We start from the raw sequence: 14,488 nt of genomic DNA, 5'->3' as shown, positions 1-14,488 counted from the left end.
ACCTATTCCCAATTTTACCCATTTATTGTAATGCATTTCTCTGAGGGTATTTTGCACAGAGTCTAGCCATGGTCACACTGCTGTAGACAAGTGCATAAACATTTCATCCAGGTGAACAAAAAGTAAATAAAGGGAAATATCAACCGCAAACCAACGGCGAGCATTAAGAAGAAACTTTAAAACGATGGCTTCATTTTTCAACGTTGGCGCCTTGGGAAATGTTTTCTCCACTGCAGTTGGCCAGCGCATAGGTGAGTAAACCTACCCAACCTCATCCCCCTACCACCGTTTAAAAAAACCACCCACCGAAAGCGGGGGTGTGTGTATATGTGGTTAAATCGTCGTATTTTCCTCAAATACAACGCATATGCGTTGATATTTGCGCATTTGCATTGTCAGTTATCTGATTAGAGGTCGCTTTACGGCAGTCCCAATCAGACTGAGCCATTGGAAAATTGAATTTTCACAACTTTCTTCGTGCGTTTGCTTGTTTTTCTGTTTTGTTGTTGCTCTCACACACAAGCACACTCACACACATTTCCATGTACCGATACTGATTTGTTGTTGCCAGACCATTACTATGGCAAAGCGGTCTGATTTGATTTGAAAGGCGGTGGCAACGGTGGGCTTCTGATAAGATTAACCCTTACATGGGCATGCGATTCCAACAGGCAGGTGTGACAAAGCAGATAAATGTTTGTTGGTATGCTTTATGAAATTGCTTATCTTTGGCACGCACACAAATAGTATTGTTATTGATGCGCTGTTCTGTTGTTTGATTGCCATTTGCGCCCACCTCCTGCCCCCTTGTTTTGCGCCCTTAGTAATGGCAATTAGTCATCGTTGCCTCTGGCCGCTGGGTTACATAAAAAATGTGTTAATTTATTTCGTGTTCCCCTTTGGCTCGCATTTTCGCCATAATTTCCATTTGCCGCTGCACACACACACACACACACAAACACAGATGCACACATTTACCTGGCCTTGTGCATTTGTATTGGTGCCGTACTAATTTGTTGATTCGTTTTTTTTTATGAGCTAACATTTTGTTGCTGCCTTGCGGTTAGCTATTCACATATATCTTGTATCTGTTGGATATCTGTATTACGATATTTGATATCCGAGAAATACATGGCGCGAGAGGGTTTCCTTTCGATTTGTACAAGTTGCATTTATGCCCCTTGTTTGTGCGTTTTAATTTAAGCAAGTCATTGCACTCGGAAGAGCTTAAGTGATATACTAAAGATAATGTTCGCCCACCTGTTTAAAAACACAGTTCCAGCCGCCCATAAAAACAAACAAAGGAACGCAAATTGTTTACTTAGGGTTTCACACACGTAACGATCAAAATAATTACCTCTTTCGGATCAAAAGCCGCACAATTAACTTTGCATTATAATCGAATAGATTATTATAATTAAAATGTAACGAGCACTTTCAGAAAAAGATACAAATTAAAAAAATAGAGAGAAAACATGAGTTAACTAAAGTTATTTTTTTCTTTATACACATATTGTTGCAGTTATTATACCCGTTACTCGTAGAGTATTGATCAGGATCAATAGCCGAGTCGCTCTGGCCATGTCCGTCCGTCTGTCTGTCCGTATGAACGTCGAGATCTCAGGAACTATAAAGGCTAGAAAGTTGAGCTTAAGCATGCACACTCCAGAAACATATACGCAGCGCAAGTTTGTCGATTCCTGTTGCCACGACCACTCTAACGCCCACAAACTGCCAAAAACTGTCAGTGTTGAAAACTCTCTCCCGCACTTCCACTAGCTGAGTAACGGGTATCAGATAGTCGGGGAACTTGACTATAGCGTTCTCAATTGTTGCAGTTTTTTTTCTAAAGGTTTAAACAGATCCCAATAAAGTATGGATTTAAGATAGAATTTTCTTTAATTTAAACTAATTCCTTACCTGCTCCTCTTCCAGAGGCCGCCACCGATGCCAACCTGGCGTCGGAGAACTGGGCCGCCAACATGGAGATCTGCGACATGATCAACGAATCCTCGGACACCGCCCGCGATGCCATGCGCGCCATTCGCAAGCGCCTCTCCCAGAATGCCGGCAAGAACAACCAGGTGGTGATGTACACGCTGACCGTCCTGGAGACGTGCGTGAAGAACTGCGGCAAGGCCTTCCATGTCCTGGTGGCCCAAAAGGACTTCATCAACGAGCTGGTCAAGCTGATTGGGCCCAAGAACGATCCGCCAGCTGCCATGCAGGAGAAGGTTCTCAGTCTGATACAGATCTGGGCGGATGCGTTCAAGAACCAACCAGATCTCAATGGCGTCACTCAGATGTACATGGAACTGAAAAACAAGGGCATTGAGTTTCCAGCCAACGACTTGGATGCCATGGCACCTATTTACACACCTCAGAGGGTGAGTCGCTAACGAATCCTCTCTATTTGAACCATATTAAATGCTTTCATATCCCATATAGAGCGTTCCCGAGATGCCTCCTCAAATGGTGGCCGCTCAGCAGCACACAATCTCGCCTCAACACATGGCTGCCGCTGCCGCCGCCGCTGCTGCAGCAGCAGCTCCACCCAGCACAGGTCCTTTGCATTTGACTCCCGAGCAAGCGGCTAAGCTGCGTTCCGAACTGGAGATAGTTAGCAACAATATGTCCATCCTGAGCGAGATGCTCAGTGTTCTGAAGCCCGGCCAAGAGTCGCCCGATGACTATGCCCTGCTCAACGAGCTCACCTCTACCTGCAAGGAGATGCAGTCTCGCATTGTGGATCTGATTGGACGTGTCCAGGACGACGAGCTCACCGCGGAGTTCCTGCGCATCAATGACGAGCTGAACAATGTGTTTTTGCGCCACCAGCGTTATGAGAAAACGCGCTCGCAAGGCCAGGGAGCTGGTGTTACCTCGCCGTCGGCGGTGCTGGGCGCAGCCATGGGCCTGCCCGGTGTGGGTGCAGCTGGAGCAGGAGCCACCACGGTGGCCACGCTACCACCGCCGCCCACAACTACCGCCGTGAGCAATACGCCGCAAAGTGACCAACTGCTAATCGATCTAATTGAAAGCAGCGAGGAAGCCCAACTGCCACAGAGCTTGGGAGGACTCAGCCTGGGCGCAGGAGCACCCATTGGGGTGCAGAGGGGGGCACGACCTGCCGATGAATTCGATATGCTGGCACAGTCGCGCACCGATGGAAACCAGTTAGTATAGAGTGCTTTCCAATTGAGGTCATCAAGTATTAACGACAGTTCCTCTTTAGTAAATCGGACTTGCTAAGGGACATTCCCTCCGTGGACGCTGCTGCTGGGAGTGTGACTGCCACCGCCTCGCCTTATAAACCGCCGAATCAACCGCAACAGGCACAGCGCTCAGCCGGCGATCCGCCGGTGGTAAGTAAAGTGAGTAATTAGCCACCGGGTAGCCGGTCTAACTAATGGCGTTCGATTTGTTCCCTTACGTTTTGACCTCGTTTTCGCCATTGATTTACACTTTGTATTTAAATTTGAAAAAAATGTTTTGGTTCTTTTGTTCTATGCAAATTGCGTTTGGTTTTCGTTTCGTTTTGTTGTTCGGTTGGCGCCCACACACAGTCGACGAAAGAGAATGAGATCGACGAGATGGAAGCGTGGTTGGGCAGCTCAGTAAGTAGCCATTCGAATAGCATTTTGTCTTGTTCTAAGCTCATCTTACCATGCACTCTCGGCTTCAGTTTCTCGAATTACACATACTCTTCTTTTGCTTATTTGCTTCTGTCACCTATTTTCGTGTATTTAACATGAGTAATGAGACATTTGTTTCCACCACACAGCACATCGAGGGAATTGAGGAACTGACCAGCTCCGAGTTTGACAAATTCCTAGAGGAGCGAGCCGCCGCCGCCGAAAATCTTCCAACGATCAGTGCATCGAACTCCGCCGCCAGTGCCACGACAGGATCGGCAGGAGCCGACAGCTTACGAAAGACACCAAAGAAACCGGGCGCCGAGGAGGATCTGCTCGCGCTCTGAGTGATCTCCGCCAGCACCATCATCGGCTCTAATTGTTTACTCTTTCAAATGTTATACACACCCTAACATACTTATCCATAATGTCTATTTGATAGCAGCTACATATTAACACTTTATGTAAAATGCTTTTAATTTTTACAAAAACAGCAACGATAACTATTGATTATATTCCAAAAAACAGACTTTTTGTTGGTCTAATTGTAAGCCACGTCTACACATTGATGGTAATTTAATGTATTACGTTACAAGTCTATTTGTTGTTTATTTATACATATATACATACATTATAAAGCTAATTTATTTTACAAAATCGAACGATCGAAAAGAAAAACTAAAACAAAAAGGAAATACATTTCAAGCACATACCGAAGACGAAATGCTTCTTATCATTCATATTACTAAGGGGCTTAATTCGAGTCATCATCACCATCGTCTATATTCATGGCTTGAGTGGCTGCTCCGTAGACTTCGTCCTCTTCATCAGAAGAAATCCTTCGATTGTTCTTTTCGCTTGAGCCCTTCCTGGAACGCTCTTCCAACTGACTCTCCAATTCCCTGATGTGGGCCTTCTTGCTGTTCAAAAGCAGCAGGAACTTCTTGAGAAGTTCCTCCTCCTTCAGCTTGCTGTCCCTCACATACTTTTCGTATTCAGCTAGGGATGTGGTGTTCTGGGCGTCGGATTCATTGGCTTGAGGCTTCTGCTGACCAGCTTCGATGGCTGCATCCAGCAGCTGGTAGCAGTTGGACACTTTTCTCAGCGGAACATCCAAATAGAGCGTCTCGTATCCCTCGCATTTGTACACTTTGAAGGCTGGTTTCTCGGCATCCTCCAAGCATATTTCATAATCGAATCCTCGGAGTCCCATGTGCGTGGTTACTGCCATTTTGCACTCTGCAAAGAAGGCATCATAGGGCTGCTCCAATTCGCTGGCTCCAGTCCGCAGCTCATCGTATTTAAGACTTGACCGGTAGATTTGATTGTCAGAGGTGGATAGGAAGTCGAACTCTACGTCGTCGTCCATCCATTTGCTACGGACATAAATAAAAGGCTTTACGTCTATTTGACTATGTGAGAGCGGAGAGCGTTGAAGTAGTTTAACCACGAAGGTGGACATTATTTCCAATATTTTAGTTTCACAACTAAATGTAAACAACTCTTGCGGGGTTTTTAAAAACAGCTGATTGCAACGGGGTTGTCAGATTGATAAACATTTCAGAGTGCATCGTGTGCGTATTAGTAGTATTTCGAACATAGATCTGATAACTTTAAACGACGCATGTAGCAGTGAAAATTAATGAAATAAATACATCTTCAACTATTTCCGAAAGCCTAAATATTTATTTTTGTTCAAGTTTGAATTTACACTAACAGTCGATATACAACCCTTCTACTTGCATTGTACCACAAGCATTTTGCAACACTTGACGGTCTAAATTATCGATATCGATTGGTTAGCGACATCGATTTACCGTGTTTAAGTTAGTACAAAGCCAGTGGGAGGAATTAAACAAATTAAACGCGCAGCGCCCCTATTGTTTGTCCTCTTTTTAGTGTTTTACTCGATTCGGAACCCGCAATGCTTGACAACCTCGTGGAATTCGCCAGTTACTGGTGGTTTCGATACCTCATGGTACGTAATAGTCATAAAATTACGCATATATTCCACTTGAGAAGCTGCGCTCCACGGGATTCTGAATTAAATGAGCCACATTAACTTACAGGTCACCGAGCTGTACATGGTGGAAAAGTGGGAGCGGATAACGATACGTGAGTGTTAATTGCTGGGCAAATATCAAACCCTCGAAGAACTGGGGAAAATCCGGCGGATTCGTCATGCTTATGAAGAATTTACACGCTTATCAGGGTTATTATTGCTCTCGGTTCATTGCAGACGTCATTTTCATGGTGCTCTTCTGCGTTTTCTGGTACTTCAACTACTCCGTGCTGCTCTCCCTGGCCGGATTAATTGGCCCGACCAGTGCCTCAATGGCGGATATTATTCCGGGAGTTCAAGGACAGGGCCTCAAGGTCACCTAAAATACCATTCAGACCATGCCCAGCCCACCCGCGTGTACTGTTCTCGGTTCCAATATCCAAAATAGCCGCGTATCTGTACCTCGCCGCGAAGCTTTATCTAATCCGCACGCGTTTATACACCGCAATCAATGAATGGAACTTAGCTGTAGGCGACACATGTCCAAAGAGGCGATTTAATCGCTTGCTGATCTGAATCTGAAGTGGACAACACCCGGCGACTGTCCATCAATAGCTGCCTCACCGTTTAATGTAGTTATCTAGCTGTAGTTACACGTTTAAAGTCAGTTAATAAATCTAACGCTTACAGAATCGCACTGTGAAATAGTTCAAAAATGATAAATGATACACGCAAGTGTTGCATTGTTTTCCTGGTTTATTTTTGTTTAATTTTGAAGAGGTATTCCCTTGTTTATTCCGACTTAACTGATGTGCTTCCATTTGTGAATTATTGTTAGCGCCAACAGACGTTGAACTTGCTAAATCCGTACTTCAATGCTCTAAGTGTTATAATTCATTACAAAAATATATAGATAGCCTATGGTGTATGCGTATTGAATATGGTAAAACTAGTTTTGTGTATTTTTCTTATTTTTTTGTTTGTTTTGTTTTCGTAGAAAAGAAAGTGCGCGTTTTGTTATTCGAGCGAAGATCGCACACAATTAGGATCAGATCGAATTAGGGATTGTTAGGGGACAGTTTTGGCTGAGTTATTCGGGGATTACGGTTCGGTTTTGGTTTTGCGGGGGACTCGACTGACTTAGCCTACGCTACAAGCTAAACTCTTAGAACTGCTTTCTATCCGGGTTTTTCATCCGTGCAGGAAATTAATCAATGGCTACCATCTAACCTCCTTTTTGCACTGCAATCCTATATTGTTAGAGAAAAAACTTACACTTTTTACTTAAAGGGCGGGCAGTGGGCGGATGTATTCACCAGGTGACAATCGCGTCCTGCCGCTCCGCTCGTTAGGTTACAGATACAGATAAAAACTGGCTACAACTAACTGTACAATCCTGCCATCCGCAGCCGAAGGAGCTTTCATATTTGAACCATCTCATGCCAATACCAGCGACACATTGATGCTAACTACTAGTTAGGATGCTAGGGACGTGCCATCCAGCAGCACCGACGCCACCTCCTCGTTTTGTTCTACGTACACTAGACGAGGATCCTCGCCAAACTCCAGACGCCCGTATCTGGCCACCAGCGGTGTCTTGTTGTTGCTCACTTGCGGTGCTCGCGGCCACTTCCTTTTAGGCTTTGTGTGCGTCAGCATGTGGGACTTGAGGTTCGTTGACTGGGCGAAGCACTTGGAGCAGCCATCAATGGGGCAGTGGTAGGGCCGATCGCCAGTGTGTATCCGTACGTGGGTGCGCAGATTGAAGTCCAGCGAGAAGCGCTTGCCGCACCCCTCGAAGGTGCACTCAAAGGGCTTCTCGCCGGTGTGCACCAGCTGGTGGCGCTTTAGCTTGGAGCTCTCTACGAAGCTTTTGCCGCAGACGTTGCACACATGACCGCGCGGTCCGTGCGTGTGCATGTGCTTGCGCATGGCCGAGTGGTTGCGAAACTCCTTGTTGCAGCCGCGATGGGTGCAGCGAAACTTTGGCTCCTCATCCTCCTCAGCGGCCGCGCCAGCAGCTCCCATAGTATTACCAGCCGTCTGATTGGGCACTGCCGTCGGTAATTTGGTAACAATTGTGGGTCGTGGTCGGGCTGGATTGGTGGAAGCCACTAGTGGCGGTGGAGGAGTTAGTGTCGCCACCTGAGCCGCAGCCGTGAGTTGCCTCTTCGCCACCTTTGTCTGATTTCCCGCACTTTTCAGTCGCACATTGGTGCTGCTGTTCTGGAGCACTAGTTTTGGTAGAGCCGGCTGTGGATTCGGTAAACATCCATTGACCTTTGATTGCGGTACCGGTAAAGTGGCTGGACCCAGACCCGGGCTCTGTATCAGCTCGACATTATTCGGCATGTTCTCGATGAGCTCGATGTTACCATAGGCTTCTTCCAGCTGGTTTTCCGCATAGATCAACTGCTCACTTAGTGGCTGGCTGTCTTCCTCGCCTTTGACATCACCCATAAATGCATTAACCACCTCTTCCACATCCGTAACCGCAGAGGCGCTGAATGGATCGGGCAGGATGACGTACTCGTTACCAATGCCATCGCTTAGAACATCGTGGTTAATCATGTGCTCGTCGATAATAAGCTTTGGCATATTGGATGAGCCTTCATTCTGGGCGGCGGAGGAGGACGTCACGGATGTGGTGCCAGCACAACTAGGTGGTTCCTCCAACTCCTCCTCCTCGTCCTCATCTTCCGAGTTTAGCGAGGACCACAGGGTGACATTGAACTCATCCTGCGTAATGCGTATGGGTACCTTTGTTTGTTTCCAGCGCTTGGCGGCTGAATTTCCCATGGGCCTCTCCACGCGACTACTTCCGAATAGCTTAAAGTCCTGCAACTGACCATTCGAGCTGTTTGAATCTTCGGTTGCCTTCATGTAGAAATCGCTTTCGAGCTGCTCCTCCTTGATGTTCGTGGCTTCGATGGTGGTTAGCATCTCGGAGGCAATTTCAAAAGCATTTGTCGTAGCCGGCGCGGTAGCCTCATCATCCTGCTCGGTTTCTTCCTCGCCATCACCATCGCAGGAGGAAGTCATCTGCTGTCCATCCTCCTCGATGAAATCCTCGTCGTCGCTGGTCTGCTGCATGATGATGGGCGGTGGCAGTGCATCTGCCGCTGCCACCGTGACCGAGGTAAGCCTGTCCAGCCGATCCACCGGATAGTATTCATAGTGCTCGAAGAACTCGCCAGTGTCTACGACGATATTAGCCTCATCATCATAGTCATCGATGATCTCCTCGATCAGGAAGCTCTCGCTCTCCTCGCCCATCGGATCGCCCGCCAAAACGGTGTACGGATCTTGCTCGACAATTGTGGCCGCCGTGGGTGGGTGTGCATGAGTGAAGTACGCCGACGACGGGACGGAGTGCAGGGGCAGCGGTACCGCCGCAGCGGCCAGCGATAGATTCTTCACGATGGGCGCCCGGATCTGATGCAGTTGAGGCTGGAAGTTCCCTCCGACACCGACGTGATGATGATGACTTGTCATCGCGGCTGCTCCGTCTGCCTGTCTGTGTGCCTGTGTCTGTATGCCTGTATTTGTGGGCGCTCTTGCTTCGTGCGTGTGTGTTAGTGTTTTGTGTGCGAGCGCGCTGCGAAAAAGTGGGCAATTAGTACCTGGCCAAAAATCCGTAATATATATCTAAATATTCGCCAGCCCACCAATGTGGACCAAACGTACGTGTATTCGTCGGTATTGTTGGACTGGACTGGCCTTTCCCTCCACCTCTTTTTCCACTTTTTTGTAGCCAATGCCTATCGTTTATTGTGCGACGGCGGCGGCAGACGGCGAATGATGCGTACCGCTCGCTCCGATCCGCCCGCCACGCTCGTGCTGCCCAACGGCGGGTTAATCCTCGATTTTGATGACCACCTCGATCCCGCTGACCTCGGGCAGTGTAAATATTTTGAATTTTGCCGGTTAATATGGCGGAATTGTATTTTCCAGAAACGGCTCGGTACTTTCTCTCGCGTTGCGTGTGTGTGGCGGTGTGTGTGTGTAGTGTGCATCGACAGGCGCCACAATGCAACCCTGCGCGCGCTTTGTGTATATCTTAAGCGCTTTATTCAGCTTAGTTAGCTAAGCCTCCTCACCGCATTACTCCTTAAAACAGCACAAATGTAATCTTAAGTACTAGCAAATAATTGCATTTTATCAACCTCCAACTGGTAAACCATTTATTAGGTGTAAATACCGCGGCGTTCTGCCTTTCGATTGGCGATAGGTTTGTTGTTCTATCAGCAGGGTTGCCACCCGACAAAAAAACAAATGCGCAATAACAATAAATAATTAATCTCCATGGCTTCACTATTGTTTTGAACTATTTACAATTGCGTACTCTTAAATTAGTTAAATTTCTTTAGCAATAAAACTTCTGGAATATAAATACGCTTCAGCTTCGACTCCACAAAGCGCTCTTCTTGGGGTTTCAATATCTCCGCATTGTGGTTAAAATCAGTCTTGTTAAAATGCACCGCCTTCCTATCCGCTGTTAAGGATATATTATAATGCCGACATTGGTCCTGAAGTCCTTGCGGACCATCGAACAACAGTAAACGCAACAAGTAAGGAACCGGCACCGTGAGCTGTTTGTTGTTGTAGGCATGCGTGAAAATCTGTAGCAAGCTTCTGCAAATATACGTTTGTAAATAAATATGTATGTACATTAGAAATACATCATGTCAATAAGAAAGCCAATAGTAATTGTTGTATAGTACCTCCTTATCGCCTGCAACTTGGTGGCCGCTACGGCGCACAGAATGTGCGGTAATTGTGGCAAACCCATGAGGACTCTATACAAATTGCCCTGTTGAAAGGCCAAACAGATGCCAAAACACAGCTTAAACGTCGCATCCCGACGCACATAATCCGGTAAGGTGAGGGCGCGTGTAAGGGACTCGGGCGAACCCAAATTAAACACTTGATACAGGCTCTCTATGAAGCAGCGCCGCTCAAGCTCACGAATACTGCGTTCTCTATAGGATTCCAAGTCCCCCAGCTCTTCGTAACAGCAAAGCACTCCCGTAAGGCACTCTTGCAAATGCTGATTGCATATTTTCGGATCGAACTTCTCTATGGGATCCTCACACAAGCGATATCGACTATAGGCCAGGAACATCACAATAGGCTCTAACAAGCAGATCTTCCGACGTGCATCGTACATCTGGATAACGATCTCCCGACGCACCGCCCTCAGTCGATCGAATATGAAGTCGTAAGCCACATTATAAGGCTTTCGTGTGTCCAGGATTATGCTGGAAAGATATTAATTTTCAGTTTAAACTTTTTGGGTTTTAAGTGCAAAAAATACTTGCTCCTTGAGAAGATATTCCACAGTTTTGGTCAATGCCGCTTCCGTGCGCATTTCCTTGGGCAGGGGCATCTTGACATCGGCGGCGGATCGCGTAAACTCCTTTACCAGGACACCTGGCGTGTTCTTTTGACCATTCTTTAGCTCAAAGTAGTGCAAAAGCTTCTCACGAATACGCCTAAATGTATTAAGCCACGTTATTTTATTATATTCGGGTTCAAGATCATTAACCTACATTTTCGCCTCCCCATCGGGACAGAAACTTTCGCAGGATCCTCGAACTTGGGCCATTTGTTGATAAATGCCATCAATTCCACCAGCACAAGCAAACCAGGGATGAAGATTTCGTGAATCAAAGGCGTAGAGTAAATTTCTTCAAAGGGATCTGGAAATAAAAGATGTTTTTCAAATTTATGAAGCTGGTTTCAAATTAATAATAAAACCCTAATTCAGACTTCCATATTTAAAGAAACTTAAACTGACTTTTGATTTTTAAACCCTCTTGCCACGCCGCTGAAGTCAGCAATCAGCTGTCTGGGCGGTCTGGGTTGTCAGGTTGTCGGGGCTTCAAAATTGTACAAAATTTACAGTTCGTTTTTAATCGGCCAGCTCAAAACGAAATGTTTTCGCGGCATTTCGCAGCCTTTCTGCGATTCAACCGACATATTGCCCGAAAATACAGCGCCCATTTTAGAAGTTTTCTTGCCACCGGCTTTAGCAACAGGTTTTCCCTAAAGGTTGCAACTCTGCTGCCACTGGTAGTCCTTCGATCCGCGGATTGCAGGCAAAAAGATGACCAGGACGTGAAGCGACCAGGCCGCAGGCGAACCATGAGCAAGGTTAAGTACGAGACGAGTCTGGAGGGAAGGGCGCAGCTCTATCTCAACGCCATGAAGGTGCGGTGGGACCAGCTGCACAATGTTCCCGGGCTGTTTTCCTATCAATTGCAGAAATCGCCTCAGAACCGAAAAATACCAGGATACTGGGGTTTTTATGCAGAGGTGTGTGGCATATTCTTGTTCTCTACAATAGATTTATTGACCCTTAACCTGCAGCTTAATGCAGATCGAAACCTTAAGCGCCGCCGACCTCAGACCATCGAGAGCCTCAATCCCACCTTCAAGCACATGATGTTTAATTTCAACAAAGTCAATGCCCAGGAGGTCATCATGACCATTGATGATGCACACGGCAGTCCCGAAGTTCAGATGATCATAAACAAGAGCCCAATCACCAAATATCATACGTTGATCTGCCCAGAAGTGGGAAAAAACCATGTCCAACGGATTACCCGTGACGCTCTTCAGTTTTGCATTACCTTCATGCGAAGCATCGACGACAAGGACATGCGCATGGGTTATAATAGCCCTGGAGCGTTGGCCTCTGTAAATCACCTTCACTTCCACCTTCTCCACATGCCACAGGATTTATATATAGACCAAGCACCTTTGGATGAGCTGACCGGTGGTTATGTCTATCGTTTGAGCCGTAGGGCGCCCACGGAAGGAATATGTATAGTATTCAACGAAAATGATAGTGAAGAACAGGTGGCTGAGAAAGTGGACCAGCTCTACATGCTCGCCATGTGGATGTGTAAGAACAATATGCCACACAATCTGTTCCTCACGCAGGATCGGAGACCCGGACAAAGTGGTAATCTTAAGGTATTCGTATTTGCCCGCTCTGAGTACTGTGTAAACAAGGATTTGGCCGACTTTAATGTCGGATTCTGCGAGTTGGCTGGTTACATTCCTTTGCCAGGTGATATAATCGCTCTTTAAAACTTTGTTTCTGAACTGATGGTTCTATTTTCGTTAACAGATGCTGATAAAATGGAGAATCTTACGGAGCTTCAGGTGCTCTTTAGGATCCGAACAATTACTGGCAATGCCCCAAAAGCTGTGTACGAGGAAATTACGCATATTGTCGAAGGATCACAAGATCTCACTCTTTGGGACCAACCATTGACGATATGAAACACCGAAAATAAATAATCATAGGCTTCTACCTAGACTAACATTAGTGTTTAATTGGATGCTCATGTCGTCATACTGCTGCTGCTGCGAATCCTTTCCCCATGGCCGCCTTGCTAATTACTTTGGTGTTGGCAACAATGGAATAATCCACCTGTGTTTTGCCATTCTGATTTCTTACGAATTCCGTCAGCCGTGGAAGCTCATCCCTAGCCACACTCTCACGAATTTTCTCAAAGAAAGCCATGTAGTGATGAAGGTTGTGACTGGAAGACCAGAAAGATTTATAAAAGGAATACGAAATTAATTAACAAACATTACTTACACAATTAGTAATATGGGACCAAGCAGTTCATTGGTCTTGTACAGGTGGTGAAGGTAGGCACGCGTGTGTTTCTGGCAAGTCAAGCAACTGCAGTTGCTCAGCGGCGGAGTGAAATCCTCCTTGATAGCTTCATCGGTTATGTCCAAAAATGGAGCATGTTCCACTGCATCCTGGACAAAACTAAATGTCAAAGCCTTAAAGTTCAGAGAAGCACAATATGCGTAGGAGGAGTCAAACACATCAATTCCCTGGCGGATGAGTTCTAGAATGGTTAGGGGAGTGTAGGCACCCGGCATTATCCTAGGTTTGTCCTGCTCCAATTGCTTGACGCAGTGTTCTACTATTGGCAGTAGTTTGGAAGTATCCAAAGTGGTCGCCGATAGACCATTCGTGTGGAACCCCTCGAAGATGTACCCTCCATAGCTGCCCGCTGGCTGTTCCCGGGCATGTTTAATGGACTGCGTCCGGGCGAATGTGTTGTATCCACCCACAATGGGAGCTAGCAGAGTGGAATTCACCTTGCCCCGTTGCTCGTAGATGTAGTGCATAAACTTCTCTGTCCTGTCAACCGATTTCTGAATCCGCTTCTTGGCACTCTCCCAATTTGTGTCCGCATCGCAGAGTCCCTCATAGAAGTCCGGCTTAAAACTTGCTACCATTTCCATGTAGCGTTCCGAAGAGAGCGATTCCTTTCCCCTTCTCGTAAACAGTGGCAGTATATCCCGGTCGTTGCCTCCGGAAGGCGTTGTTTCACAAGGATCTCGTAACATGAGAATGTTTAGATGTCCTGGTAGTCCCACGTAGTCGCTTAGTCCGCGACCTCCGCCACTGTTCCAATGGGTAAGTGACTCGGTCATGTGGTCCATTGTGGATAGAGTAAACTGGAGCACCTGTGGCTTCTGGCTAACATGACTCTCGAAAACATCCGCACTGAGCCACGGAATGCTTCCGCCCTTAGTCGTCTGCAAAAGAAGGGGAGTCTTGAAATCGGGTCCTCCATCCTTGATTCGCAGTTGACCGAGCCGCCCGGAATTCTTGCTAATGCTCTCGATCGCAAATTTCATTCCGGCTCGCTATTGTTTTTATCTTTGGAATGAAGAATTTCCAACCGCACGTTTCGAGCGGTCACCGATAACGATAACTATTAGAGGTGGCGACTCGGCTGTTTGCATTTATCTATAGCTAAGTCTGCTGACATTTTGTCTTAATTTAAATAATATTTCTATGTGAAGTGAA

General features: G+C 46.6%; 7 protein-coding genes across 10 annotated transcripts; 3 read left to right on the top strand and 4 right to left on the bottom strand.

The window, feature by feature from the left end:
- The first annotated feature begins 54 nt into the window (after positions 1–54).
- Positions 55–4,248, top strand: LOC120449112 (TOM1-like protein 2). Of its 2 annotated transcripts, XM_039631421.2 has the most exons (6): positions 132–251; positions 1,936–2,387; positions 2,449–3,176; positions 3,236–3,374; positions 3,567–3,617; positions 3,785–4,247. In XM_039631421.2, the coding sequence occupies exons 1-6, from the start codon at positions 185–187 to the stop codon at positions 3,980–3,982; spliced, it is 1,635 nt and encodes a 544-aa protein (XP_039487355.1). In that variant the 5' UTR covers positions 132–184; the 3' UTR covers positions 3,983–4,247. The 2 variants fall into 2 exon arrangements, with proteins under 2 accessions (XP_039487356.1, XP_039487355.1); XM_039631422.2 differs by lacking the exon at positions 3,567–3,617 and having other exon boundaries at positions 55–251; positions 3,785–4,248.
- A 124-nt stretch (positions 4,249–4,372) lies between these two features.
- LOC120449113 lies at positions 4,373–5,164 on the bottom strand. Its single transcript, XM_039631423.2, has one exon. It carries the CDS (start codon positions 5,095–5,097, stop codon positions 4,390–4,392), a length of 708 nt encoding a protein of 235 aa, XP_039487357.1. The 5' UTR covers positions 5,098–5,164; the 3' UTR covers positions 4,373–4,389.
- Positions 5,165–5,446: 282 nt separating this feature from the next.
- Positions 5,447–6,360, top strand: LOC120450226. The gene is made up of 3 exons (XM_039633103.2): positions 5,447–5,613; positions 5,705–5,750; positions 5,875–6,360. The coding sequence occupies exons 1-3, from the start codon at positions 5,560–5,562 to the stop codon at positions 6,018–6,020; spliced, it is 246 nt and encodes an 81-aa protein (XP_039489037.1). The 5' UTR covers positions 5,447–5,559; the 3' UTR covers positions 6,021–6,360.
- Positions 6,361–6,375: 15 nt separating this feature from the next.
- Positions 6,376–9,861, bottom strand: LOC120450221 (zinc finger protein 648). 2 transcript variants are annotated; one of them, XM_039633098.1, is made up of 3 exons: positions 9,804–9,861; positions 9,325–9,747; positions 6,376–9,235 (listed from the first exon to the last, which is right to left on the bottom strand). In XM_039633098.1, the coding sequence occupies exon 3, from the start codon at positions 9,130–9,132 to the stop codon at positions 7,114–7,116; it is 2,019 nt and encodes a 672-aa protein (XP_039489032.1). In that variant the 5' UTR covers positions 9,133–9,235; positions 9,325–9,747; positions 9,804–9,861; the 3' UTR covers positions 6,376–7,113. The 2 variants fall into 2 exon arrangements, with proteins under 2 accessions (XP_039489032.1, XP_039489031.1); XM_039633097.2 differs by having other exon boundaries at positions 9,325–9,847.
- Positions 9,862–9,920: 59 nt separating this feature from the next.
- On the bottom strand, positions 9,921–11,336 carry LOC120450224 (SAC3 domain-containing protein 1). Of its 2 annotated transcripts, XM_039633101.2 has the most exons (4): positions 11,190–11,336; positions 10,959–11,132; positions 10,362–10,898; positions 9,921–10,272 (listed from the first exon to the last, which is right to left on the bottom strand). In XM_039633101.2, the coding sequence occupies exons 1-4, from the start codon at positions 11,243–11,245 to the stop codon at positions 9,990–9,992; spliced, it is 1,050 nt and encodes a 349-aa protein (XP_039489035.1). In that variant the 5' UTR covers positions 11,246–11,336; the 3' UTR covers positions 9,921–9,989. The 2 variants fall into 2 exon arrangements, with proteins under 2 accessions (XP_039489035.1, XP_039489036.1); XM_039633102.1 differs by lacking the exon at positions 11,190–11,336 and having other exon boundaries at positions 10,955–11,094.
- A 109-nt stretch (positions 11,337–11,445) lies between these two features.
- On the top strand, positions 11,446–12,971 carry LOC120450223 (GDP-D-glucose phosphorylase 1). The gene is made up of 3 exons (XM_039633100.2): positions 11,446–11,955; positions 12,010–12,715; positions 12,776–12,971. The coding sequence occupies exons 1-3, from the start codon at positions 11,575–11,577 to the stop codon at positions 12,928–12,930; spliced, it is 1,242 nt and encodes a 413-aa protein (XP_039489034.1). The 5' UTR covers positions 11,446–11,574; the 3' UTR covers positions 12,931–12,971.
- LOC120450222 (queuine tRNA-ribosyltransferase accessory subunit 2) lies at positions 12,964–14,401 on the bottom strand. Its single transcript, XM_039633099.2, has 2 exons — positions 13,253–14,401; positions 12,964–13,193 (listed from the first exon to the last, which is right to left on the bottom strand). The coding sequence occupies exons 1-2, from the start codon at positions 14,314–14,316 to the stop codon at positions 13,001–13,003; spliced, it is 1,257 nt and encodes a 418-aa protein (XP_039489033.1). The 5' UTR covers positions 14,317–14,401; the 3' UTR covers positions 12,964–13,000.
- Positions 14,402–14,488: the final 87 nt, after the last annotated feature.

This window comes from Drosophila santomea, chromosome 3L, assembly GCF_016746245.2.
Source record: "Drosophila santomea strain STO CAGO 1482 chromosome 3L, Prin_Dsan_1.1, whole genome shotgun sequence".
NCBI classification, from domain to species: Eukaryota; Metazoa; Arthropoda; class Insecta; order Diptera; family Drosophilidae; genus Drosophila; species Drosophila santomea.
This window is presented reverse-complemented; position numbering and strand designations above follow the sequence as displayed.

Excerpts from the sequence above, each read along its gene's own strand:
- LOC120450221 (XM_039633098.1), bottom strand. The coding sequence starts at position 9,132 with ATGACAAGTCATCATCATCACGTCGGTGTCGGAGGGAACTTCCAGCCT.
- LOC120450224 (XM_039633101.2), bottom strand. The coding sequence starts at position 11,245 with ATGGCCCAAGTTCGAGGATCCTGCGAAAGTTTCTGTCCCGATGGGGAG. Across the intron at positions 10,899-10,958 it reads GTGGAATATCTTCTCAAGGA|CATAATCCTGGACACACGAA; the intron begins GCAAGTATTTTT and ends ATATCTTTCCAG. Across the intron at positions 10,273-10,361 it reads AAGTTGCAGGCGATAAGGAG|AAGCTTGCTACAGATTTTCA; the intron begins GTACTATACAAC and ends GTATATTTGCAG.
- LOC120449113 (XM_039631423.2), bottom strand. The coding sequence starts at position 5,097 with ATGTCCACCTTCGTGGTTAAACTACTTCAACGCTCTCCGCTCTCACAT.
- LOC120450226 (XM_039633103.2), top strand. The coding sequence starts at position 5,560 with ATGCTTGACAACCTCGTGGAATTCGCCAGTTACTGGTGGTTTCGATAC. Across the intron at positions 5,614-5,704 it reads GGTGGTTTCGATACCTCATG|GTCACCGAGCTGTACATGGT; the intron begins GTACGTAATAGT and ends ATTAACTTACAG. Across the intron at positions 5,751-5,874 it reads GTGGGAGCGGATAACGATAC|ACGTCATTTTCATGGTGCTC; the intron begins GTGAGTGTTAAT and ends GGTTCATTGCAG.
- LOC120450223 (XM_039633100.2), top strand. The coding sequence starts at position 11,575 with ATGTTTTCGCGGCATTTCGCAGCCTTTCTGCGATTCAACCGACATATT. Across the intron at positions 11,956-12,009 it reads ACTGGGGTTTTTATGCAGAG|CTTAATGCAGATCGAAACCT; the intron begins GTGTGTGGCATA and ends CTTAACCTGCAG. Across the intron at positions 12,716-12,775 it reads TGGTTACATTCCTTTGCCAG|ATGCTGATAAAATGGAGAAT; the intron begins GTGATATAATCG and ends TTTCGTTAACAG.
- LOC120449112 (XM_039631421.2), top strand. The coding sequence starts at position 185 with ATGGCTTCATTTTTCAACGTTGGCGCCTTGGGAAATGTTTTCTCCACT. Across the intron at positions 3,375-3,566 it reads ATCCGCCGGTGGTAAGTAAA|TCGACGAAAGAGAATGAGAT; the intron begins GTGAGTAATTAG and ends GCCCACACACAG. Across the intron at positions 3,618-3,784 it reads AAGCGTGGTTGGGCAGCTCA|CACATCGAGGGAATTGAGGA; the intron begins GTAAGTAGCCAT and ends TCCACCACACAG.
- LOC120450222 (XM_039633099.2), bottom strand. The coding sequence starts at position 14,316 with ATGAAATTTGCGATCGAGAGCATTAGCAAGAATTCCGGGCGGCTCGGT. Across the intron at positions 13,194-13,252 it reads GGTCCCATATTACTAATTGT|TCACAACCTTCATCACTACA; the intron begins GTAAGTAATGTT and ends CTGGTCTTCCAG.